This window comes from Aethina tumida, chromosome 1 (assembly GCF_024364675.1).
Source record: "Aethina tumida isolate Nest 87 chromosome 1, icAetTumi1.1, whole genome shotgun sequence".
Taxonomy (NCBI): Eukaryota; Metazoa; Arthropoda; class Insecta; order Coleoptera; family Nitidulidae; genus Aethina; species Aethina tumida.
The window spans coordinates 67,935,315-67,962,947 of NC_065435.1; the positions used below are offsets into that span (position 1 = coordinate 67,935,315).

The window sequence follows — 27,633 nt, forward strand, 5'->3', positions numbered from 1 at the left end:
ATAAAATAACAAAAACAAAAAAAAGTTGTCTCACACGACTTACATGATGTAAGTCCATATTTGCTACTTTTTGAAGGGGAGCGTTAGGCAACTACCATGACATCTTAGTCTCACCGTAAGGATATCACATTTTGTTTTAATTTTTCTTAAATATATATAGTTTGTCTTACATTTCTTTACAATAATTTAAATATTCATATCATATTATATTTTTTCCTTTGGACTATTTACGTACAGTAATGCAAAAAAGTATGAAATATTTATTTACAAATGTAACTTACTCTTATCCTTAATCTGTTGCGAATCTGAATAAATCTCTCATTTACTGCAAGTTTGGCCCATTAATCACAATGATCATTATATTTACAGGTTTTTATTTTTTTATATAAAATCAATTTGGTCTGGAAAATAGTAAGGAATATTTTATTAATTAATATTCATAAAAAATTAACTCAAATATTTTGTGGCATAATCTTTAGCTTCTATCACTGTTTGGTAGGTATCCTTTAGGCATAAAATGTACCAGGCTCTGCAACAATTTGTCAACAGGAATTTGTTGTCACTACTTAAATAACTATTATATTTTTTATATTGCTAAAAGGGACGATCTGTTTTTTGGTAACAGTGGTTTTTATTCAATTGTTTATGTCTTGGCAGATCAAAAGTGGATATAAAATATTGATATGGAAGTTAATAAGTATAAATATAAGTTTGCAGTTAAATCTCGATATTATTCATTCATATAAACTGCGCAAACCGAAGATAAATAGCAAACTGAGTTGCCCAGTAATGCAAATTATAAGACATATTCATACCAAAATACTCAAATTCGATTTCCAGATTTTTTTTCAACTATTTAGTTTTTTCCAGAAAAGCGAAGGTGGTCATAACGTTGAAAAAGTTTAATTGTTCTATTAACATTTGGATGAAATAGAAACAAATTATCAATGAAAACCTTTCTACTAAGTTCAAGTATTTGAAATTTATTAGTAAATTTAAATATTAGTTTATTTTTCTTTTCATGAATAGTTTCATTAATATTACCAGACGTGTGATAATGAAATTATTTGTTGAAAAAAATTGTTCAAATAGCGAAAGTGATTGAAGCTAGAAGATTTCATGAAGTTTCTATGTAACTCAGCTATTTCTCTTTCGATTAACACTGTAAAGTACGTTGGAAGCATAATTTACTCATTTCTGTAATGACACTGCCGAGCACGAAATTAGGGTAATGTTTATTGATTTTTTATGCTTAAACATAAATTATTGAATTTATACAATTATTTTGTTGTGAATAATCAAATAAAATGACTCATTTATACATACTGCAAAATTTATAAAAAAAATAATTTTTTAACATTATTTTATATGTGTTTTCGAGGGTTTTAATAAAGGCTGTTTCCTCCTCTGGCACCAATAAGAGATTGCATATGACCGGACATGCTTCAAATAACTCCCTGTGGGACATTGTCCCATTCGTTTGAATCTGATGAAGATATGTACATATCATATATTAGCATGCATAAAAGTGGATTTTTCTCTTAGAATAATCATGACATTAGGTATTTCTGTGCAGTAAGGCTTTCATCCTCGATAAAATTCCTCCTCATGCCATAACTGAACCTCCATCAAATTGAAGTCGCCCGACAATAAATCTCACACGTCTATCTGAGACCATGAGAAAAAAATGAGATTCATCGAAGAACAATACCCGACTCCAATTATCTACGGTCCATTTCTAGTGTTCTCATACAAAATTTAGCCTTGCAATATTGTGTTCTCGAGAAAGTACAGGCCCTCTGGTTCTAAATCGAGAAGATAGTCTCGCAGCATAAAGACTTCTTCGAATGGTCCATAAACTAACATTTTCATATCTCAATTCTTGTAGGTGATTTTGAAAGGAAAGTACTGTAGCTGTACGGTTTCTTACCGCAGATAATAAAGCAATAGTTTCTGGCTTTGGTAGCTCTTTAGGTTTTCGGTGTGCAAACCAGTATCTTCGAACGGCTAAAGCACTCGTTGCACCCTACAGAGACGAGTTTCGAACCGTTTCGGAATCTCCACAGCGGTCTTGTATAACCACCACAATTATTGCCGCAAACAAGGGATTAATAAACATTTTCATTTAAAAACGATATAATCTAGCGATAGTCCACTACAGTGTGAAGTAAACTTGCAAAAACTAAATTTATATTTTATGTATACGGATTTTATACATTTTGTGTAGAATGAGATTACTGTTTAGTATCATTTTAGAATTCAAAGAGAAAGCTGAAATTGACTAAAATATTAAATAACTCTAATTTCGTACTTGGCAGTGTAATAATATTGTTAATTCTTTTCGCTGGATTGAGATAAACTGAGAAACACAAATTGCCAATATTTACGTGAATGCCTTAAATGGAAATAAAAATGAAATGTAATGAATTGTAAAGTAGATACGTATATATGTATGTAACTTCTTATTTGAACAAAGTCAAACAGTTTCTAGGTTTATTTTTAGCAAGTTGTTGTTTATGTATATATTTAAACCGTGAACTAAATCATAATAATATGAATTCTGGCGCGCTTGGGAAAAAAGTGTAAGTCAACAAATGATCAAAATGAGATGTGTGGAGTAATTTGTGAAATATTTTTTTATACTTTAAAAAAAGCCTTCAAAATCAAATTATACTTATGCTCTTTTTTGAACAATTTGTTTCCCTCTTGGAAAAAATCTGTTGTTCTAAAAAATGTTATTAGAGTATGTATAACTTGTATAACCTCTTCGATTCGTGACAACTTCTCTGCATCGTTTAAGCATGCTCAGAATTAGATTATCGATATCATGTTGAGGAATCTTATTCCAAGCATCGTGAAACCTTAAAAAGAGTTATTTTGTTGTTTCTTGTCCTTTCCATAAGAAGGACTTTTCTTTGAAGCATCTCCCGCAAGTGTTTGATGGGGTTCAGTCGGGGGACTGTACTGGTCATGAGAACATATCAATATTGTTGTTTTCCAAAAATTCAGCTTAATCGCTGCTACATATGGAAAGACAATTGGTGTCAGTATCTGATCCACGTATGATCTACCCGTCAAAATCTTCTCTAGCATAATGAGATCGGTTCTTCCTCCGATACTGATTTGTCCTCAGACCATAACGAAAAGAGTCCACTTCCTGGACATTGCGAAGGTGGTTTGTAGTGTGTGACACTCTCCACACACGCACTCTTCTAGAATCAGCTAAACCCAGATTCATCACTGAAATACCTAATGTGCCTTATTTTCATTTTGCCACAAATAATGGTTTTGTGCCCACAAAAGGTGAACTCCTCGATTTTCCCATGAGAACGGTTGAACACTCAAAGGTCGACAACTATGTAGATTGTTTTCATACAAGTGGCGACCCACAGTCACGCTTTGAGTATTGCTCATTTCCACTGCACCCTGAGTTGGATTCATGCCACCCTCCAAAAGTCCTACCGCCCTTATCATTTCTTCTCTAGTTAATATCTTCACTCTATAGTAATCTAGCACTATACTGACTTGCACGAATAAAATTTCGGGTAAACAATGGCTTTTTATAGAGAGAATTAAATAAATTATTAAGAAAGGAATGCTTGTTTGGTTTTATTTTTGTGGAAATAAAGACAAGTATAAAATTTACAGTCGGTTGTAAACTACCTAAAGAAATGATAAAGTAGTTGTATTATTTATTGTATTATATACAGCAAATAATTAACCCTTGAACACATTCTCTAATTTTTTAAACCAAAAACTAAATTATTATAACTAAACATCACGGTGGTGTGTATTAGCATCAATTTAAGAATTTTTTTATGTGCACAGGAATTGCTTTTATGATTTGCAGTTTTACAATGTGTACCACCGAAAACTGTCAAGAAGCCATTGGTTAAAAGAATAATCGATAAATAAAATTTTAATAAGGATGAACCAAAACAGGACACTTTCCAACTCACCTCGAACTCAGATCTTCAATAGCACTCAGGGTCGTGTGAGAACTTCATCAAAAGAACTCTTAACTCTCTTAACGATTCTGCAAAAAAATAAGTTTCTTGTGTAACACTTTTCAATTGCTTTGTGCCACTTTTATAAAAATCAGTCACATGATTTTAATGTTTGTTGAAAAGTTAATTTAACATGGCACCTTAACTGTATGATTTTATAAATATAAATAAAGTTTTAGTGCAGTAAAATGATGTTATGAGAACAAGTTTTTATTCTTTCAAAAAGGTGCAGCAAAAAGTTTACTGAACAAAAAAAAATGTTATATTCAGGATAGATAAATTCTTTTTAACAAAAGTATTGATCAGTTATACCATAATAATTTAATTCTAATTCATAATAAAATACAGGTAAAGAATACGTGATTAATCTTTGTGCACTGAATTTAAGAACCCTGAATATTCAATATATTTTTACTCTTTTCTCAGAAGATATTAACAATAATTCAGCTTCAAGTGCTGTTAAAATAAACAAAAAATCTGTAAAACAGGGAATGCGGTCTCTGCACAAATCGTTTATGAAATGCAAATTAATTGTAAATTAAAATTTTTATAAGCATTTAGGATTAGAATAATTATCCTATGTGATTATTTGATTAAAATATTAGCTGGATGTCATCTGGATTTTACTAAATAAAAATGAATGAACAAAACATCCGAGTCTGTATTTTCTATATTTAAAGATATTACATTTGCAGTTAATTGAACTTCACTGTTATTGTTGCGAACTAATAAATATCCTCCTGAAAATGTTTTTGTATATGAACCGCTTTTTACAATTTACTAAATAAAAATAAGTTATTTTTCTATATTATAGTATATAGGATTTATATACATATAAATGTATTAGTTATTTATGTACATATTTATATTTACCCGTATTTGTATTTCTATTGTATATTTTTGATGGGGAAAATAATATAAATTTGTGATATATATTTTGGTTGTTACAAAAATAATACTTAATATTAAAAATTCCTAAACTCAACCGTAATAAAATTATTTTTTATAACACAAACAATTTATGTCAGAGTACGTGAGAATTTTAAAATATAATTTGGTTTCTCCCTTCTCCGTTTAATATTTAGAAATTATCATTTCGTAACTGAATATAAAATTTCTATTTTAGACGAAAATAAGTACATATTCACGTTTTATGTGTTTATCGTGTTAACATGGTAGCTGGGTAAGTACGTGTTTCCTTAATAAATATTTTTATACTAAAATTAATCAAACATAAATAAAATAAAAGACAAACATTATTTTTTTATTAATTCCAAATTATACTGTTTTATAAATATATACACTATCGCTCATATGTAGTGCAACTTTAGAAATTTTCATTTGTCTTGATAAAAGTGTACATTTAAATATCCATATTATTGTCAGTTATGCAGTATGTTTGATAAAAGCAATACAGGAATGTAATTGTTTATTAGTGGGTTTAGTTAGGTATTTATTAATATTTGAAAAATATAAGATAAAACAACCTTATGCACATATTATTCTTTTATTTAGTTTCTAGTACCATACCCATTACTTTTAATAACTTCTTAACACCTTTTCTTCATTAATTTTAGTAGTTTTTCAATATAATCGTTCAAAATTTCTTTCGAGTGATTTTGAACTTCTTCGTAGAGTTCATTCATATTTGACAGACTTTTTGAATGGATTTTCCGATCAATTTCTTCTCAAAGGTTTTCCATCGGATTGAGGTCTGGATTTTGTGCTGCCAAGGCATGACACGTACTCCTTCAGAAGCGAACCACTCTTTAACTAACTTAGACGTATGTTTCGTATCGTTGTTATCGTGCTGAAAGGTTCACTTTCAACTGATGTTACCTTCGTCGAATGGAAACATATGATTCTTGAGAATGTCACGATAAACAAAACGATCCATTAGCCCGTCTAATTTAACTAGTGGACCCATGCGAAACCCAGAAAAACTTATCAATCCATAACGTCTCCTCCACCATGCTTCACAGTAGGTTTAGTGTACTTGGGATTATACTTTTCATTAATTGGTCCTCTCATCTGAAATACCGCCAGATTTAAATAATTGGAGCAGACTTTCATTGGAAAACAAAATTGTTTTCCATTGTCCATCTGTCCAGTTCATATGTTCTCTTGCAAATAGTAATTTCGCTGCTCTATAGTTTATCTTTTTAGTCTTCATTTTATGGTACTCACCAACATACTGACTTCGTTTATTTTTTGATTTATGCGGGATGCGCTGATAAAAGTGTAGTGAACAAAAAGCGTTTTTGTTTTCCTGTTCACAGCTTTGTTAGTCTTACGTTTTCTACCACTTTTGGGAACTCCTTCTAGTGTATTCCTTCTATTAAAATTGGAAATCGTTCTTGAAACGATCGATTGGTTTAAATTTAAATCTACTGGAATTTTACTCTGTTTTTCACCATTTCGGAACTTTTCTACAATTTGTTGTTTAATTTGTATCGTTAAATAGACACTTCTAGGCATTTTTACCTTTAAAGAACGATGTCGTGCACAGAAATAAATTATAAAATCAATTGTATTGAACATGGTTGCTTTACTTGTGAACCCTGTCCGAAATAAAATATTGTACAAAACCTAAGTAAATAAAGATTTTTTTTAAATTTGTTGCTCTACATATGAGCGATAGTGTGTATTTATTTAATAAATAGCCAAGACACATAATTACAAATTTGAAAGTGCACTACGGTTTTAAATTTATTGAACATTTAGCGTTTATCGATGTTTAAAATTTAGTTTTTCAAAAATACCTGCACACACATCCTGTCGATATTTCCTTCGTTTTGATCCCAAGGAAGCGGTGATTAGTAATTAGTGACTTTGGCCATTGATTTATTTATTACCTTATGTGTTCAGGGTGGGCTTCGTAATCAATTTATTAAAAATTATTAATTGTATTTCCCCAATTACAAAAACTTCCACTACAAATTGTCTTTTATGAGAAAAAGAATAATAATATACGGACTTTCTTTCTAGAATAAATAAAAAGTTAAAATATATTTTTCAAAACAATAATAAGCAATTCAATTTTAAGAAAAATATTTTAAATTTTTAAATTCACAAAAAAAAAAACGTTCGTTAACCGTCGTTTCAACGGAATAATTTTTTATAATGAAATAACTATTATAAACGTTTAAATTTAAAAATATGTAACTAAATAATGTTTTATTTGTACCTATCTAGTTCAGGAAGATTTTATTTTTAAAAAGTCAAAATTTCTTTATTATTTGTATAGTCAAATCTGAATCTGAATATAATATGGGATAGGATATTAATGAAGTTAATTAGTTATGTTAATTTTGTATAATTTCCTTACAATTTTTGTCATACATTTAACCAAAATTGAAAAAAAAAAAAAATAATAAAAAAAATCTATTAACTTTTTCTAAGTAAATGGCATTTCTTAAATATTTGTATAATAAATAATAAAAAACAATAAATAAATAATATTTTGATATTTTTGATATATTGAAATATTGAGATATAAAAAATAATTTAATTATTTTTGATTGTTAAAATTGAATCATATTTTAATTTGATTTAATCGTGCAAAATGCAATAAGCTATAAAATTGAATAACAAATCAAAATTCAGTTTTAATTAATATAATTTTATTAAAAAAATATCATGTTATATATGCAAGCAATGAATAAATTTATTGTATGTATGTTAACACTCAAATGACTACACAATTTAAATGTTGACAAATAAATTTACGTCAAGCACTTTAAGGAATAATATAAAATTGATTAAGGACCAAATTCAAGAAAATCAAAATTCAAATCAAATCAATCAATCAAACAATTCCTGACCTGGACAAGATCATCCGGCATTAAGAACATCGAAGCACGTAAATACATGTTCCAGTGTTTACGGACAACGGAGAAAGGCTCAATTGCCGTGTTCGTTTTAGCGACTGGGTCATCAAACTCTGCAAACAATTTTCTCCATTAGCCACGAGAACTAGAAATTGAACGAGACGTACGGCGTTTCCCAATTTCGCGTGTGGAGTCTTCGTTTAACATTCAGCAAGCGCGGTTCGATCGAGATAACAATTTACGTGATTTGTTTAATAGTTTCTCGGCTGTTCGTAAACATGACGCAGACTTACATGCAGTATCTGAACAAGTGAGTACCGAAATCTTTTTGAAACATGATGCGAATAAACGAATTAAAGCAATAGAAATTTGTTAATGAATAATAGTTGTGAATAAACAACGGCTTTAACAAATTTTTAATTTGCCTTTGAATTATTGCCAATAATAAAACTGGACTTTTAAAATTATGTTACCGTTATTTCGGGTTTTGTACCGGTAAACCTTAAATATAATATTTAAACAGTTTTTACTTAAACGAAAATATAAGTTTTAAATGTATGTATGATATTATACTCTTTTTAGTTTTAAAATTATATTTAATCAAATAGAAATGAAAATGTATAAATGAAAGATGTCATTACAGAAAACAGTGATCAACAGACAAAATTTTACTTGTGCGTCTTGTTGGCACCAATAATTACAATAATTCTGAGAAAAAAATTCGAAACTTGATATTATTTGATTTAACATTTTATTCCATGGTTCTAATAAAATTTGCTGCCTTTTTGAATTATAAAAAATGTCGAATGATACAAGACAATTTTATGACATGAACAAAGTTTGTGATAATCTTTCTTTAGATATGTTATTACAGGGGTACGGTTTACAAAATTATTTCAATATTTACACAAATATAGAACAATTCAGTATAGTATTCTTATTAATCATTTTTTTAAATTTCATAAATTTAATATAAAATAAGGCAAGATGTTCAAAAATATATTCCAAATTCTGCGTATATCTATTTTTATGTACTCAATTTTGTTTTAAACAATAATTTTAAATTAATAAAATTGACAAAACAATGTCAAAATTTTAAATTGTTTAATATTATATTTTTTATTGTTAATAAAATAAATCTTTATAACATTATTATTTCATTCATTATTAAAAAGTATATTTCAAATGTTTATGATATACTATTAATAATTATTGAGATGTGTTGCAGCAATGTATTTAAAAGTGCATACATATTGACAAATGTAAAATTATTTTAATGGCATCTACTAATGATATATTATTATAAATTACTTAAAGTAAATACGTCAGTGTTAAGAAACTAACGAACGTTATTTTGAAATGTTGAATGGAATCTTGTGAAAATCTGTTTTACAGCGCAACAGATAAGAAAGCGAAAGTGGAGAATTCACCAAGAAGAAATCTTCTCATCAGTTTTTAAGAAATTTGCCGTTATAATTTTATATGACATATCATTGAACAGTTTTCATAAAGTTACTTGTCGATAATGTTTTTTAAATAATTAAAAAATATATGAAAAATTTATAAATGTTAAGTTATACAAATAGTAGTAAAACTGGATATAATAAATAAATATCTTATACTGATTTACATATTACAAAAATCAAGGTTAATTGATTATTATATTTTATAGCTTGAATATATTTTTAAAGTACTATCTAAAATTCATTTTTCGTTATATATATTATTATTTCTTGGTGTTATTTAAATTATAGAAAGAGCAGTAAATTTACATGTAAAAAATTATTTTTAGTTATAAATTAGCTTGTTAAAAAATGATAATTATGCTAAATGTTAATTAATTGATTAATATACATTAATATATTTACAATCAGAATCTATATTTAAAACAGCATTAAAAGTCATTTCCTGTTCTTGACTAAATATTTCCTATAACGTCAACATTAAAATCCTCCTCTTGTTTTAATATAAACTCTTTATAATTATAAATCAGTCGCAATACTTTTATTTAATAGTCTTTTTTAATTTCAGCTTAATATACAAATCGGTCGTATGGACCGGCCAGTTGATCTACATATGGGCACTGTGGACTTGGCAAGTGACGACTGACATAGTCAACAGGATAATTGAAATGACCATTCTATGCACGCTCGCGATTTACTACATAACAGAGGCGGTGATCTTGACTTTCACACCGTCGTTCCTGCGAGCACAGAAGAGCCTGAAGGGAAAAGTGGTACTTGTTACTGGTGGTGCTGGCGGTGTCGGTCAAGAGCTGGCCTTGAGATTGGCCAGGTGCAAAGCGAGAGTTGTTGTTTGGGATAACAATGAGAAAGGTATGGATCTAACAGAAAAATTCATGATTTCCCGCTGTGGTTATTTAAAAATGTGCATTTGTAAACTGATTTGTTATTTGTTAGAGTGTAGAATATTGTTGCACTTTCTTGTTGTAGCAGTATTATAAATACATTTATTCACCCTAAAAACATCTAGCTATTGTTGTTTACAATATTTTATTTTAATTTCAAATGTGTTTGTTCGCGTTTCTTTATATGTTTCGTTAAAATAGATTTGTAAATTTATGATGATAATGTCACAGAAAATACAATTTTTAGATTGTATTCTAGATTTTTTAATCTTTTATGAATACAATCCATAAGAAAAAAATGAACCTAAAAATACTTTCAGCAATGGAGAAAGTGAGAGATAAAATCGAGGCTGATGGTTTTAAAATCTACACTTACCTGGTAGATGTATCCGATAGAGAAGACGTATATAAGGCGGCAGATCAAGTAAAAGCAGATTTGGGTCCGATAGACATTCTTATTAATAACGCCGGAGTGGTTTGCGGACAACCACTTCTGGACATTCCCGACTATATGATTGAGAAGACGTACAAAGTTAACATTCTTTCCCATTATTGGGTATTGGCATTAATTTCTATTCTATTAATTTCTATTATTAATTGATGATTTTTAGACTGTAAAAGCATTTCTTCCTGACATGATGAAGAAAAGGAAGGGACATATTGTAACAGTTGGCAGTTTAACGGGAATGCTGGGAACTTACAAATGCACTGACTATGCGGCTACTAAACACGCCACGATTGGTTTTCATGAAAGTTTATTGGTTGAACTAAAGGTAAATACGACAAATGTTTTCCTAATAATTGGAAAAATAGTGTTTGTTCATGAATATTGTGAATTTTATTGAATTTTGTAAATTTAGAAATCGTTGTTTGCTATGCTCAAAAATGCATGCGATGAAGAATTTGTTAATTGGCCTAGCTTTGTTATATCTATTATCACATGGTTGTATGGAAAATGCAAAAAAATTAATAACAAAAACAAGTACTTTCTCTACCTTTTTATATTACTTTCTCCGGTTAATAAGGATATTCAATGCAATGATCATCAGGTAAAAGGTTCATAATTTTATTGTCATTAGTCATGGGTAGTAAACAATTTTTTACAATATTTACATTAATACTAATTATTTCTATTTAATAATTTATATGTAAACAGAATATTTAAATATAATTTAAAATCTGTCTATAATTTTCTAGACTCATGGATATGATAGGATTAATATGACACTAGTCTGTCCCTACTTCATCAACACAGGCATGTTTGACGGCTGCAAACCAAGAAACATGAGCATGTTGGAACCGAAAGACGTGGCTAAAAGAATAATCACAGCCATTCGCCGCGAAGAAGTATTTGTCACTATGCCTTCCTTCTCACGATTCATCTTGCCACTTAAAAAGTAACAATAAAAATTTTATTATTTTACATTTTTAACTTGTTAATTATTTTAGTTATGTTCCGGCCAAATTGGGCTGGGCGTTCATGTACAGGGTAATACAAGGACCCCAATCCATGATGGGAATGCGCAACTTCCATGAAGTAGAAGCTGCTTGATTTATTTGTTGTGAATATTTATTATGAATTTAGCATGCTGTAGATGAGTAATATAATAGATGTTGTTGTTAATAAAACTGTTTAAAATCAGAATTTATTTAATTCTTAAGTTCAGAGAGAATGATTTTGGGTTACATCATTCTCTATTCAATGCTGGATGAGTAATTATAGAGTTATGGACCATTCCATTAATGTGTTTTGTGTTTATTAATTAAAAATGAGATATTCCTATAAAATATAGATGTAGTGTTTGCACGGATATTTATCTAAATTTGTTTGGATAATTATGTCCAGACATAAATTAACTCCAGATGAGAAGAGTAAAGCAACTGGAATGTTACACAATTTGTCGCTTTTGTACTTATAAACTGGTTCTGTTTCAGAAAGAGTAAGGAATGGTAGACCAAGAAAAATTACCGCAAATGAAGATCAATATTTGCAATAGAGAGACCCAGTGCAGATCTATATCGACTCCCTCGCAGGTCAGCTAAGAAATGCTCGTATCTCTTCAATTATGGTACGGAGGCAAATGCAGATTTTCGTTCATGAAGACCATTGCAACGCAATAATAAGCAACAACGGCCGGAAAGGGCAAAGTCTTATGTTCACTAAATGGAAGAATGGAAATTTGTATTTTTCACAGACGAGGGTAGAATTGGACTATATAATGATGATAGTCAAGTTCGTTTCTGGTCAAGACGAGATGTCGTGCGAAATCAACGAAAAGTTCAAGCATGTTACTCGTATGACATGGGCCAATATATTAAGAAGAATTGAATAAACTCATAGAAAGTATGCAGAGGACGTGCATGAGGGATATACAATGTATTAAACCTTATGTGTGTATAATTTTGATCACAAATAAAAATTGCTAAATATTGCTAAATGTTACATTTAATAAATATAATATATTTTTATTATATAAATATTATTTTTTTACTTTTAATTAAGAATTAGATGTTTACATATTTTTTTCAATATTGAACATGTGTTTATTTGAATATATCTTATCACTTATTTAAAAATATTGTTTGAAAAATTCATAACATATAGTTAATGTGGTTGCCTAGTTTATGTTTATGTTTTTCCAACCTAACTTTTTGATTTATAATTTTATTTGGTAATTCCCCTATTTATATTTCGTTCGAGTGCTTGTGTCTATGTTCTAATCGAAATCAAAGTATAAAATTCTTTATAGAAACAATTTTGTATGTATAACAATTTATTTAAATCTAATTAATTACTTGAAGTAGAATTACTAAATTTCAGTTTGATGGTATTATTCAAGATGATTCACACAAAGTGTCGATCCGTTCTTTATCCGTTGAGCGAAATACAAAGATTTGCATTAAAAGATGAGGAAGTGTCATGGATCTACAAGTTGGACAGTTACAACCCACCTGAATACAATGCCAAAGTCATTCTGAACCAATCTTGGGCCGATCCACCATCTGAAGTGCCAACTTTCAAACCCAAATGGAATGAGGTTGATGGCAAAGTGAATCGTATCAGTTTTAATGGGCCTTATGAAGTAGTTGACAACAGACCTTTAAACCCAATGGGCAGAACTGGGTTAAAGGGGCGCGGACGACTTGGCAGATGGGGCCCTAATCATGCTGCTGATCCTATTGTGACCAGGTGGAAGCGTGACCACAACATTAAAATTATAAATGAGAACACTAAATTGTATGTATATTTTTTAATGTTTGTAGTATTGTTATTGTTTTACTTTCATGAAAGACCTGTACTGGAATTTTGTGCAATTCAGAGGAGAGACAATGGACAATGGGCTCTTCCTGGAGGTATGGTAGATCCTGGAGAACAAATTAGTGAAACTTTAAAAAGGGAGTTCTTGGAAGAAGCTTTAAATTCACTTGAAGTCACTGAAGGTACATAAGTGTACATATTTTAATTATTTTAAACAGCTTTCATTCCAGAACAAAGAAAAAAAGATGTTGGCTTAATTGAAAAACTGTTTCAAAATGGACATGAGGTGTATAAAGGGTATGTGGATGACCCAAGAAATACAGATAATGCATGGATGGAAACAGTTGCTGTCAATTTTCATGATGAAACTGGTGAAACTCTTGGAAAGATCGCTTTAAAAGCTGGAGATGATGCTAAAAGTGTAACATGGATGGATATTGACAAAAATATTGATTTGTATGCCAGTCATGCTAATTTTATTAAAAGTGTTGCTGAATTACATAAAGCACATTGGTAAACAATATCTAGTTTATGTTCCTAATAAGAGATTTAGTCATATTAAAGAAGTTCATGTCTAAGTAACAGAATAGTAAACTATATAGTTTCAGTTGTAATTTTTATAAATAAAATATTTTTTATACTACAAGCAATATTTTAATACATTATATGAGAAACCTAAGCACTTTGAAATGTTATATTAAACATTTTTAACACACTTACAATCTACACTAATAATAATTTTAAAACTAATATATATATACATATATATATATATATATATATATATATATATATATATATATATAGAAAGAAGAGAGAAAAGATATTTGTAGGACTTAAAGAAAACAATAATACAGAATTATTTTATTTTATTCAAAAAATTGAAATGTCAAAACAATTGTTAAAAGCTGAACACAACTTTTCGCCTTATAAATATAAAGACTATATAAAAATATAAAAACTGTGTAGACTATGTACAAAAAAAAACAATTAGCGAAGTGCATCATTATGTTACAATCTAAATTAACTATGAGTATAATAATTCTATAAGTATTTTGTGGTAGGACGGATTTATAGTCTTACAAATTGCAATAAAAAATGTACATATAAAAAAGGCACATATCAGTCATGCTTTCACATATCTTTCTAAAATAAACTATAATTAATTATTTAAGTAAATTTCTTGTAAGCCAGTAAAATAATGAAAAGAGACATTATAACTAATTTATATGAGATATGTATATTTGAAGAAGTATTGCATCCATCTTTGGTATTGCATGTACAATATTCCATGAAAATATTATAAGTCCCAGTCCTCATTAAACAGAATCTTTCATCACCTTGTATACCTGGTTCGCCCAAGTATGCACAACTCCTAATATATTTCCAGACACCATGCACTAGAATAAACAGAATAGTTATGTGAATTACACATCTTTATATATTTACCTTTCTGTCTTATCTTCCTACACATTGTCGGGTATGCACCAGGTAAATAACTCAGAGGTTCAAGTTTTTTACAATCAGTTATGGCAAAAGTTGTATTGTCAAATGGATCAGAACATTTTGGATCGGCGTCGGATCTGCAGTCCCAGCATTTAATTCCACTTGCTAAAATTAACATGCACATAATTAAAATCTGGGCGTAACCTTTTTGTTATATTTTCGATAATAAAATGTATATTAGACGATAATATTAGTTACTCAATTAACACACTAAAATCTATTAAAAACGTTTATTTTCCTGGTTAAAGGAGTGTCACCAAGAAATTTTTAAACTCATACCTTCTTTGACTGCAAATATTAATGCCACAAAACCGACAAGGCACAGAACTTTGAGATTCGTTTTCTCCATTATTTATGTGTTTATTTTATATAGTTTTTTAACTGAAAATTTCTAAAATTTAAATACAAACATACACAAACAGGTGGTTATGGCCCTAATAAACTAAACTGACAGTGTTGCCAATCTGTTAGTTATATACTGATTTTAGTAAAATTAAAAACTACCATTAATAATCTCTTCTAATTTCTATAAGATTTAACTACCTTATCAAAAAATAAATAAATGAACTTGATCGAACTTTTATCATTAATTATTTATGATTATAGAACATTAATTTTCTTTTTTTTTGTAATTTAATACAATTTTTTTTCTGAATATCAGTATGCAATAATATTATTACGAATATTTCAAGAAAAAAGGTTGGTGTCACTGAAATGTGACACTCCCATTTTTGAGGTTACTCATAACTGACATAAGCTTATTTACAAATTTTGTGTGTAATTAGTAACAGTGATATTAATTATAATTGGCTTTTATTAACGTGTCTAATATTATTGAATGTTTTTCATTTGTTTGTAATTTTAAAGCACCGTTCATACAACATAAGTAAGTTTTTTATTTTCTTTGTAGCACACATATAACATCAACTGATGTATGTGTTCTCTGTATATTATGATAAATTACAATTAATTATATATATTATATTTTAAAATATATATATATATATATATATATATATATATATATATATATATACATACATACATTTTATAATTTAATTTCAGTGGTACACAATTGATTGTAAAAAGGTTACCCACACGACAATTTATAAAAAACAATCACAGAGTAACTATAAAAATGGCGTTAGAAAATAGTGCCTTAATAGCTTTGTTAATTTTGTGCCTTATATCTTTTGGTAAGTAATGAACCAGCAACAGTATAAGTTTATATAATGTAATACAAATTATATTTTATATAAGGGGAGGCAATGAGATGCTACCAGTGCAGTTCCAATCAAGATCCAAAGGGTGAAGATAACTGTGGAGCATATAAAAAGTTTGACAAAAGTAACCACATTGCAGTTGATTGCAATACTGAAGAAAGTCATATGCCAGGTTCATTTTGTATGAAAGTTGTACAACAAAGCCCAAAAGGATTTATTTGTAAGTGAGTCCAATAATCCAATTTACAATATAATATTTGTTAAATTTTAGGGGATGGAAGGTGGAGACAAGTGATTAGGAGGTGTGCTTCTGTAGCTGATACTGCTGTAACTGGTGTTTGCAATTGGGGAGTGTATGAGAATGCAGTTTTTTGGGAAGAGTGTTATTGTTCAGAAGATGAATGCAACTCTGCAAATTTGATATTTTCAAATAAATTGTTGGGAATTGTTTCTGTACTAGTGATTTGCTTTCAGCTTCTATTATGACCATTTTATATTGAATTTTTGTAAGTTTTTTTATGAATCTCAGACAACTTACTGTTAAAATCAATAGAAATATTGTAGTGACCTTTATACAGTACAGTACATAATGGTTTCATTTGATTTTAATTGTCCATGTATTTAGTACATGTTATGTACATTGTTAGTTTTTAATAATCCGTCCATTATAATAATTTAATGTACCTATATAAAATATATTTGATATTTTTATAATTAAAAATTTTAATGTATTATATGAGTGTTTTTATTAATAAATTTATACCATAAACTGACCATGTTTGCAACACCTACTTACCTGATAATTTAATACATATTTTAAAAATTTCGACTTTAAAAAATAGAAGAAAATAGTAAATATAAATTTTACACAACATAATATGATGCTTAAGTAATATTAGGGTCGACCGTTTGAGGTCAAGTTATTTCAATTTTCCATGTATTCATGTTCTAAAAAAATAAATAATAAGTAAAAGAATAAATAAGTAGAATCAAAATCTCTATGTAAATAGAGGTAAAAATACTGTTTAAAATAAAATATTGTATTTATTATATTATCTATTTCTTTAGATCCTTTAGATTCTTTAGATTCTTTAGATTCTTTAGATTCTTTAGATGTGGGTGGATGTGGAGGCAATACGAAGTTCAATTCATGTAGTTTTGCCATTGTTTTGATTAACTTGTGACACGGTGCGTCGTCTTATTGAAACAAATTTTGTTTCTTTGCAATTTCGTCCTTCAAATGATCTAATAACGCTATATAATATTCACCGTTAATGGTATTTCCCTTATATTATGAATATTATACCACGCACATACCACAATACCGAGGCCATAACCTTTCCAGCCGATTGTTGTACTTTCGGACACTTGGGACGAGGTTCACTAGTTGCTGTCCATTCAGATGACAATCGTTTTGATTCCGGAGTGAAGTGATGGATCTATATTTCATTCATTGTCACATATATTCTCAAACATTCCGGTTTGTTATGGCCAAACACTCAGTATCATTTTTGTTTTTGGTCAACAATGAGCAAACGCAGCACCCACTTTATGTTCATGCAATATAAAGCCAACATTTCTTTTGATATCTTTACGATGTCAACTAACTCACGCAACTTTTCGATCATTCAAAATTTTGTGGATGTTATTTTCTGGTGTTACTGCCTCATTTGGACGTCCACTACGACCATATTTGAAGTCAGGAAACCAACGTTTTATTGTTGTTTCTGTTGGAGCGGAGTCCTCATAACACTTTTCAAGCCATTGCTTCGCTTGAACGATATTTTTTTCCATCAAGAAGCAGTGTAAAATTAAAACACGAAATTGTTTTAATTTTACATTTTTAATAGAATATCATGAAATTTTAACAATTTCAATGCAATAAAACCAGCGCCATCTAACACATAGAAGGGTCTGTTACTGATAAGATAAGATGTAAAAGTAGAATTTATAACATTTACATATATGTACGTTGTACGTGGTACGCATTCCTTTATCATCTCGCCATAATTTTTCATGTAAGTAAATGAATATATGTATATGTATATATTATTGTATATTATTTTGAAATTGCCCATTTGGAGTACCATCTTTTAAGACAGAACGTATTTAATGTTCTAATATATATATTTCTAGAGAAACAGTACTATTTTCCTTGTACCATAGTATAAAACTCATCCTGTATGAGTAAAGCTAAGAGGGTAATGGAATGGTAATCAATACATGAAATAATTTTATAATAGTTATTCTATTTTACTATACAGTATAGATATACTCACTAATAAATTTTTTTCTTTTACAGACGCTATGAATTGTGGGTTAACTATTTTAATTATATTAGTAATTTTCATTATTCTGACTTTAATTATAACGTTATATATTGATGTAAAAAAATTCCGAAAAGAGTTAAAAGAATTAAAGGAAAAACAAATAAATGAAAATTTTGAGTACGAATAGAAGGTGTGAGGCTATTATTCGCAAGAGAGGAGGAAATATCTCATATTCAAGTTCAAATTTTTATTTTATGTAATCATAAAATTTAATTATTAATATTTAAAAAAAAAACAATATTTTTTTAGATTTCATCTAATAATTATAAATAAAAACCTATTTTTAAATAAATGTGTAGAGTGTATACGTTTATTTTTTTTTCCGTTTTCATAAAATATTAATAATAATCAATTATTATTGGTGTGATGCGTTAATTTCTGTGAATTGATATACACAGTCTGTTTCAAAACTGTGCCACCCAGAATATGAAAATTGAACTAAATAGGTAAACAAACATTTAATTGAAATTTCCATATTTCTAAAGAATCTAAAAAATCTAAAGTATCTAAAGAATCTAACGAATCTAAAGAATCTAAAGAATCTAAAGAATCTAAAGAATCTAAAGAATCTAAAGAATCTAAAGAATCTAAAGAATCTAAAGAATCTAAAGAATCTAAAGAATCTAAAGAATCTAAAGAATCTAAAGAATCTAAAGAATCTAAAGAATCTAAAGAATCTAAAGAATCTAAAGAATCTAAAGAATCTAAAGAATCTAAAGAATCTAAAGAATCTAAAGAATCTAAAGAATCTAAAGAATCTAAAGAATCTAAAGAATCTAAAGAATCTAAAGAATCTAAAGAATCCAAAGAATCCAAAGAATCCAAAGAATCCAAAGAATCCAAAGAATCCAAAGAATCCAAAGAATCCAAAGAATCCAAAGAATCCAAAGAATCCAAAGAATCCAAAGAATCCAAAGAATCCAAAGAATCCAAAGAATCCAAAGAATCCAAAGAATCCAAAGAATCCAAAGAATCCAAAGAATCCAAAGAATCCAAAGAATCCAAAGAATCCAAAGAATCCAAAGAATCCAAAGAATCCAAAGAATCCAAAGAATCCAAAGAATCCAAAGAATCCAAAGAATCCAAAGAATCCAAAGAATCCAAAGAATCCAAAGAATCCAAAGAATCCAAAGAATCCAAAGAATCCAAAGAATCCAAAGAATCCAAAGAATCCAAAGAATCCAAAGAATCCAAAGAATCCAAAGAAAAGAATCCAAAGAATCCAAAGAATCCAAAGAATCCAAAGAATCCAAAGAATCCAAAGAATCCAAAGAATCCAAAGAATCCAAAGAATCCAAAGAATCCAAAGAATCCAAAGAATCCAAAGAATCCAAAGAATCCAAAGAATCCAAAGAATCCAAAGAATCCAAAGAATCCAAAGAATCCAAAGAATCCAAAGAATCCAAAGAATCCAAAGAATCCAAAGAATCCAAAGAATCCAAAGAATCCAAAGAATCCAAAGAATCCAAAGAATCCAAAGAATCCAAAGAATCCAAAGAATCCAAAGAATCCAAAGAATCCAAAGAATCCAAAGAATCCAAAGAATCCAAAGAATCTAAAGAATCTAAAGAATCTAAAGAATCCAAAGAATCCAAAGAATCCAAAGAATCCAAAGAATCCAAAGAATCTAAAGAATCTAAAGAATCTAAAGAATCGAATCGAAAGAATCTAAAGAATCTAAACAATCGAATCGAAAGAATCGAAAGAATCGAAAGAATTGAAAGAATCGAAAGAATCGAAAGAATCGAAAGAATCGAAAGAATCTAAAGAATTTAAAGAATCGAAAGAATCGAAAGAATCGAAATAATCGAAAGAATCTAAAGAATTTAAAGAATCGAAAGAATCGAAAGAATCGAAAGAATTGAAAGAATCGAAAGAATCGAAAGAATTGAAAGAATCGAAAGAATCGAAAGAACCGAAAGAATCGAAAGAATCTAACGAAACTAACGAAACTAAAGATAAATCGTTACATTTATTGAGTGCATTAAAACGGGAAAACACACATTAATAAAGAGCATATTAGTCGTTTAAATGTGTTAGTTAGTTAAACGTACTTTCGATAAAATGCGAACTCTACAGAAGGAAAGAATAAAAACATTATTTTTTGATATTAATATTATGTCAATGCAATCATTTTCATAGATGAGGCAAATTACATAGTAGAAGCCATTTGTGTCGCCTGAATCTTGAAAGAGACATTATGAGCGACAGAAACAGTAAAACTTAGTCTCATAGTGGGAGTCCCCGCTCTTAAGCGCCACACGCACTACAGTTTACGATGCTTGATGCGCGAATTCTTTTGTAAATTCCATATATAAATTTTACTACTTGTTTAATTATCTGTTTTATAACATATTACCTTTCTACAATAGTCTGAATATTATATTCAGAATAAAAACTAAAAAAAAATGTTTTAAAATATTTTTATCTTAATATTAACGTTATTCCTGTCTGCCTTATCTAATTAACCGTCACGGGTATTTGATTAGATATGATCAAAATCTAACATTAATTTATTATCGGTTTATTAAATTAAACTCCAAAAACTGTTAATAAATTTTATTTTTCAAATAAATATACTAAAAGTGAAACATGAGAATTTAACCAATAGATCTACTATATGCAGAAAAACTTAACACATCTATATAAAACAATATATGTTAGATTGTCCACGTGTCTTCAAAATCCATAAACACCTTTCACTTATAAAATAATCAAGTCAACTAACGCGCACTTAATTCACAACTTAGGAAGGATCAACGATACAATTAATGTAATAAGAACTGTCAAGTAAGTAATCTTCAACCCGGTGGCGGAATTGCAACCATCATAGTCACAGTATTCGCAAAAATCGACACTGATGCCCCTTTGGACTGGATCGTAACAGGTTCCTGCGTATGTATCCAAAGGTACAGTCTCACATCTTCTGATGATGGTCGTATAACCATTAGCATCTAAAAAACAAAAATCATTTAATTGTGTTTTTAAGGGAAATGAAAAAATTTGTTAATTAATTAATTAATTGCAATCCCTCTCAGAAGTGAAGTCATATAACTTATCACATGGCATAAAATTGTCATCATTCCATTTTTGGTGCCCCACTATCGAAATATCTCCGTCAATAGCTGTCTGTTTCTTGAATACCGTTAAACTACGTGAAGCCGGTAGTAAACAAAGTAAGAAGTGAAAGTCCAAGACATTTAAACACAGTTACAACGCGTAACAGAGCTATGCACGTGTAATCGTTGCCAGCAAGTAGGTCAACCATTTTTTAAATTGACGTTGGGCGTAATTTATAGTGTTGATAGGATTTTTCCACTAGCATATTCTCAACAGTTTTATAATGACGGTGTGCAATTTTTTGGGTTATTATTTAAAGAACACTATAAATATCGGCTTACTCGTCTGTTTCCTCTTGTAACAGATATTCTTCATCCTTCTCAAGTTAGCTTCGTTATCATCGCATGTGACTAACTGGGGATACGTCCTTCCAGAAAATTGTTGAGCAGGCCTGTTGTAGCCCCTTTGGTAGTTGGGATCGTAGTTCCTATCGTAGTTTCTGTCGTATTGGCTATCATATTGTCGATTTCTGTCGTAGTCGCTTTGATAACCCTGGCTACCGTAGTTGTTGTAACCACCTCCTCCTATGTAATTCGTGAAGTTGAAGGGGTCACGGCAAGCCGGTTCTATATCACTAGAACATCTCCAACATTGAAGTGCATCACCTGAAATAGTCATTGAATATTTTTATTTACATAAAATTATAATTATTAAATTAATAATTATTAAATCAAGTTTATTCATATCATATTTTATTTAAATACAAAAAGAAATAAAATTAAAGTCACATAACTTAAATTATTGTAAATTAACATTAATTATCTTAAATTAACTTAAAACAATCGGTTGAGGCAGTCATTATAAATGATGTTGTCCTTATAATGCTGGGAAATAGTCTTTGCTGAGGTTACTATAAACAATGGAATTTAAGTACATAGGTATTCTTTGTGAATTTAACAATAGCATTTTCTCCAAAATATTTCTATGTTTGTGAATCATAGATTTATTTGTTATACACATGGAGGAGACTATTATTCAGGATGCAAACAAAACAAACACATAATAATTATATGTACGTCACAGGTTACAAATTATTTAATATTTCCGCATACTTTGGACCATGAATCACATATTATTTACGAAATTATTGTTAATTAAGTATATTTACTACTTATGCATATTAACGTTGTCTTGTACACTGCGTTATATTTTTTTTGTTTTAATAAATCAATTAATAACATGAAATATTAATAAGATTTTATTTGTGAAAATTACTGATTGTACATTATTTGTGACATGTCGCACATCATTTCATAACGCCAATTCCTAAGGCTAAGATAGGTAAGAACGTATCCTTTTTCAAAATAAAATTATTGTATTTCTTGAATCACCGTGTTAATAATTGTATGATGTGGTAATGCTTCATCTTACTAACTGCAATTTAAACTATTTTAACTTTTTCTACCTATGACCTTGATAACTAAAACGTCTTTTTATGTTTCAAGTAAACACCATATTGTTCAGTGCAATTGTTTCGGGCGGGACTTAAGTAATAAACAAATGTAATTATGATTATGCAATACGTATTCCAACTCAAGGTTTATAGATGATATTTTAGCAGTTGTTTTAAGACAAGATTTCTGCTTGTAAATGTATATGGACTATCAAAGTGCAGTAACTATACTAATTTAGCCTGCAACTAGAACAAGTGCAGGTTGTTTATTTTTGTTGAATTGTTTAGAAGCAATTCAAGGTTGCGAAACATAATTATTCAGTGTTATAACCATTTTTAACAATGTTTTAAATCTCGTGTGTTAGTAAAAGAGATCCTGACATTAAATTACATTATTAGATATATACTCATATAATAATAAATACGTGACACAATGGGTTATTGTTACTTTATTATGGTCAACCTAACGATTATTACATATAATTAATTATAACACCTTGAAATTATTAATGTTTTTCTACGTAAGGAAATCTCATTATATCGACGCATTTAAATTAAACAGTGATTTCACAATATAATTTCTTAATGGTACTAGTAGTACTACGTTTTTACTCTTCAAACAGGTTTTCTAAATTTAGGTATTGGTACCTGCCGAAAATATGCTTATAAACAAACATTCTCTAACCGTTTTTTAAAGCGCCAAAAATGTAAACGATCAAAAACCCGTGACAATTTAAATGTCATACAAAAGGTACACAATATATTCGTAAACTTCCTGATGCGCAGTTTGGGCATACGTACAGATAAGTGAAAGTCAATGTTGAATTTTCCAACAATTGAAATAGATTTGTTGAAACATGACTTATAAACACAATATTTAAAATGATTATCGCAAAACCAACAGAGATAAAGCCCTTACCGTAGTGCAAACATATCAACGCAATAACGACACCAAGCAAATTCGCACCCATATTTTCAGCACAAACAACGCGCTTCAGGCACCACTCAAAAATATGCGCGACCGCGTACGAACGATTCTGAAGAATATTTCCTGCGGGTCTCACGTAACAGCGGGTTCCAATGAGACCTCTCCCACCAGTTACGTCGTTTGCTTCTAAAACCGTACGAAAAGCAAAATCAGGGTACTGTTAATTGCTGAAATGGTGTGTGTAATTGGAATTGTGAAGGTGAATCGCTCGATTAGTACTGCGACAATTCAAATTCGTCTTGTTAATTGTTATATCAGTACTATTTTAGGCGTGTCGTGTATAGATTTGGCAGGGGCCGTAATTATATGTTTTATTTATATGAAATTATTAATATTTTGATGTTTATGTTTGTATATAGTCTCATCTTTTTTTCCAAAACTCCAATTTTAAATACATTAGAGATCAATATAAAAATACAAATACCCATTTTATAATTACTTATATTTTTTATACTTATATATTTTATATGCAAATAACATTTATAATAATATCCAAATGTCTAATTTTCCTCTCCTTAAAGTTTCCGTCAAAATAAAAAAAAAATTTTTGCTTTCTTACAAAAAATAATAAAAAGGTTTTGTGTATTAAAATTATAGGAGTTCTTTTTGATAATAACTATTATTTTACCGAAAAATTTCGTAACCCTGTTAACTAGTAATCAATTATTAAGTATTATTAATTATTCGAGTTAACTTTTATTAGTCGAAGTTCGATAATTCGATTTTGATTGTACTAAATATTTGGCACAGCCTTTGATAAGTCGAATTTCTCCCGTCGCAGTTAAACTCCTCCAGGTTTTTCCTTTCCGATGATACCTATCTTATGGTAATTACAAAACGTTGACCCCATGCTAATACCTGGACGCTGATCCGACGAATTGCAATAATCAACAGAATCCACAAATGTACTAATTGTAACAATAATCATCTTCAAGAATTTTTTTTTCTTCGAACTTTTTCAAACAAACCAACTACAACAAAAGTCCGACATTGAAACCATCAATAGAAGGGAACATTTAAATTCTAAAGAAAAGAAACACATTATAAAACTGTGTGAAAAATACAGTGATATTTTACATCGCCACGAAGACGTCTTGACTTTTACAAACCACATCAAAACAAAAGACGAAAACCCCAGTTTACATGAAGAGTTACAGATATCCTCATGTTCACAAAGAAGAAGTCCGAATACAGATTTCATCAATGTTAGACCAAGGAATAATTAGACCAAGTCAATCACCCAATTTGGATAGTCCCGAAGAAGGCAGATGCATTAGGAAAAATCAAATGGAGAATTGTTGTCGATTACCGAAAGGTAAACATCAGACCACAGACCACTGGACTATCTAATGAACATGAAGGACCCCAACACCAAATTAGAAGAATATGATTACGAAATCGTCTACAAAAAAGATAAACTGAATAGTAATGCGGACGCATTATCCAAAATAGAAATCAACATAAATGAAACAGAGAAGATGGACAAACACTTTTGAAGAATATCCTTATACCCAAACCCAGAAGAACAATCCGTTATCAACGAGTTACTTGAAGAATTGCAACCCCAAGATAAATCCGCCGAAGACAAAGCAAGCACATAACCACGCATACTGCACAGGAAAATGCAGTACTCTATATCTAAAAACCGTTAAACTATTACACTGACCAAATCATACTAAAACCCGTACATTATATTTTTTAATAAACACCGCATTTAGTTGTCGATAAAATCGAAGAAAATATCGTTAATTTTTTTAAAAATTACATTGACCCCTGAAGAAAATACGAAATCTATTTTAAAAATGAAGACTTATATCCACTAATATGCGAAGTATTAAGAAAAATCATATGATCTAGTAAAGTGTAATATTTTCGTTGAGGATGTCAACAATACTGAAAGGCAAATGAGCATAATAAAGGACTATCTTGAAGGATTCACAAACCACCGAGGAATAACAGAAGCCGAAAAACACATCATTAAATATTTCTACTGGCCAACAATAAAAAACTCATAAATTTCTGCGTTACTTGTCAAGTCAACAAATACGGAGGAAATGTTTAACAATCATCAACGTTTTTTTTTTTCTAAATACGCACAAGCCTATCCAATAGAAGGTGCAACTGCAGTAAACATCCTAAATTCACTTATAATTTTCGTAATCCACTATTGACTTCTCTTTATGATAGAGGCCGACAATGGAACAGAATTCAAATTTCATAAAATTCAAATTCATTATATAACACCGGAAAACCCTAGTCAAATGGAATAAAAGATGTCATTCAACAATCTTGGAACATCTTAGGATAATGAAAGAAAAAAGAAAATCTCTAAACGTCAAGGAACAAATGTCATACGCCCTCTTAGGATACAATTATTCCATACACTCCTCAATCAAACGAAAACCCATCGAAATATTAAATGACCATCTGGTACAAAGAAACGAACAAAAATCTTCAGAAAAACAAGGAAAAAATCACGGAAAGAAGAAATGAAGAAAGGACTATCCCAATATCTTATAAACTGCATGCAAAAATCTACACCAGGGCAACAGAAAAAAGAAAGAAACTCCTTCCCCAATTAATCACAGTAAAAATTAACCAAAATCCGATAGACACGAAAAATATGTGCCATATTCTCAAAAAACTCATAGGTCCGCACACCTCCTCTCAGACTATTCCTTTCCAAAATACCCTTGGTCCTAACTCAAGAAGTGAAAATTCATAACTTGAATTCTTCCCCGCAACCTGGGACAAGCAAAAGTTCAGATTAGTACACACAACTTTATCCACTAGAGAAGAAATAAATTTATTCCAGATTTTAAAACCAATTACCGATTGATTAGAATAATACCGGAAACTCCTACAATTTACTGATGTTTACATGATTATAACATCTTAAATTCTAAATAGAAGTACATTTAATTAAGGGTTTATTTCAATTAAATGTCTTAAAAACAACTCCTACAATGAGGCTTAGTGTGAGAAAACCTATGTATGAAAATGTCAACAAAGCTATTGTGGAATCAGTTTATCGTAGCTTTCTTTGAAAATGAAAATAAAAATCCTTTCGTCAAACATAAATAACTGACTTTGCATTAATAATGTACATAAAAATATTACTAATATTTATTGTATTATATATTACATATTTATGGGTTTCACAATATTATTTTTGATAAGTAGTTACTTTAGCAGCATCTTTTGTAATATTTAAAATTAAAGCATGCTTACATGATAAATACACATTTACATCTTTATATTGGATACCCAATTAATTATTTATTTATATTATATATTATATTGTTATATTAATTATTTATTTATGTGCACATTAGTATTAGATATAATCTTATATTGTACTAATTTTTTAATTATTTTATCATAATACTATATTCCTCCGTACAATTTTAACGATGATGTCATGCTATAGATTTTATACCTCAGTTTGTATATTTAATCTTAAGTTCTTTGACATATGTATTTTATTTAATAATATTTATAAAAAAAACGTTTTCCTTTTATAAAAAAAACTTAACAACATAACTAATATAGGTAGGTAATTTTTTATACATACGTTCCAGTATTTAAAATCGGTTTCCTGTTACTTTG

General features: G+C 29.2%; 5 protein-coding genes and 1 long non-coding RNA gene across 8 annotated transcripts; 4 read left to right on the plus strand and 2 right to left on the minus strand.

The window, feature by feature from the left end:
* Window positions 1-8,010: 8,010 nt before the first annotated feature.
* LOC109600115 (short-chain dehydrogenase/reductase family 16C member 6) lies at window positions 8,011-11,882 on the plus strand. Of its 2 annotated transcripts, XM_020016209.2 has the most exons (7): window positions 8,011-8,147; window positions 9,869-10,173; window positions 10,526-10,761; window positions 10,817-10,978; window positions 11,403-11,602; window positions 11,655-11,804; window positions 11,868-11,882. In XM_020016209.2, exons 1-6 carry the CDS (start codon window positions 8,116-8,118, stop codon window positions 11,755-11,757), a joined length of 1,038 nt encoding a protein of 345 aa, XP_019871768.1. In that variant the 5' UTR covers window positions 8,011-8,115; the 3' UTR covers window positions 11,758-11,804; window positions 11,868-11,882. The 2 variants fall into 2 exon arrangements, with proteins under 2 accessions (XP_019871768.1, XP_019871759.1); XM_020016200.2 differs by lacking the exon at window positions 11,868-11,882 and having other exon boundaries at window positions 11,655-11,817.
* A 960-nt stretch (window positions 11,883-12,842) lies between these two features.
* On the plus strand, window positions 12,843-14,100 carry LOC109600165 (ADP-ribose pyrophosphatase, mitochondrial). Of its 2 annotated transcripts, none has more exons than XM_020016257.2 (4): window positions 12,843-12,965; window positions 13,027-13,443; window positions 13,498-13,646; window positions 13,695-14,099. In XM_020016257.2, the coding sequence occupies exons 2-4, from the start codon at window positions 13,031-13,033 to the stop codon at window positions 13,979-13,981; spliced, it is 849 nt and encodes a 282-aa protein (XP_019871816.1). In that variant the 5' UTR covers window positions 12,843-12,965; window positions 13,027-13,030; the 3' UTR covers window positions 13,982-14,099. The 2 variants fall into 2 exon arrangements, with proteins under 2 accessions (XP_019871816.1, XP_049825745.1); XM_049969788.1 differs by having other exon boundaries at window positions 12,860-12,965; window positions 13,011-13,443; window positions 13,695-14,100.
* Window positions 14,101-14,318: 218 nt separating this feature from the next.
* Window positions 14,319-15,412, minus strand: LOC109600192 (uncharacterized). Its single transcript, XM_020016303.2, has 3 exons — window positions 15,250-15,412; window positions 14,914-15,075; window positions 14,319-14,864 (listed from the first exon to the last, which is right to left on the minus strand). Exons 1-3 carry the CDS (start codon window positions 15,317-15,319, stop codon window positions 14,635-14,637), a joined length of 462 nt encoding a protein of 153 aa, XP_019871862.1. The 5' UTR covers window positions 15,320-15,412; the 3' UTR covers window positions 14,319-14,634.
* A 276-nt stretch (window positions 15,413-15,688) lies between these two features.
* LOC109600200 (uncharacterized) lies at window positions 15,689-16,966 on the plus strand. The gene is made up of 4 exons (XM_020016315.2): window positions 15,689-15,856; window positions 16,036-16,166; window positions 16,231-16,413; window positions 16,465-16,966. Exons 2-4 carry the CDS (start codon window positions 16,109-16,111, stop codon window positions 16,677-16,679), a joined length of 456 nt encoding a protein of 151 aa, XP_019871874.2. The 5' UTR covers window positions 15,689-15,856; window positions 16,036-16,108; the 3' UTR covers window positions 16,680-16,966.
* Window positions 16,967-18,128: 1,162 nt separating this feature from the next.
* Window positions 18,129-18,828, plus strand: LOC126266536 (uncharacterized). Its single transcript, XR_007548856.1, has 2 exons — window positions 18,129-18,211; window positions 18,496-18,828. It is a non-coding gene; the product is annotated as an uncharacterized LOC126266536 (long non-coding RNA).
* A 2,239-nt stretch (window positions 18,829-21,067) lies between these two features.
* Window positions 21,068-24,113, minus strand: LOC109600181 (uncharacterized). The gene is made up of 3 exons (XM_020016275.2): window positions 23,956-24,113; window positions 21,925-22,248; window positions 21,068-21,477 (listed from the first exon to the last, which is right to left on the minus strand). Exons 1-3 carry the CDS (start codon window positions 24,005-24,007, stop codon window positions 21,263-21,265), a joined length of 591 nt encoding a protein of 196 aa, XP_019871834.1. The 5' UTR covers window positions 24,008-24,113; the 3' UTR covers window positions 21,068-21,262.
* Between the last annotated feature and the right edge of the window lie 3,520 nt (window positions 24,114-27,633).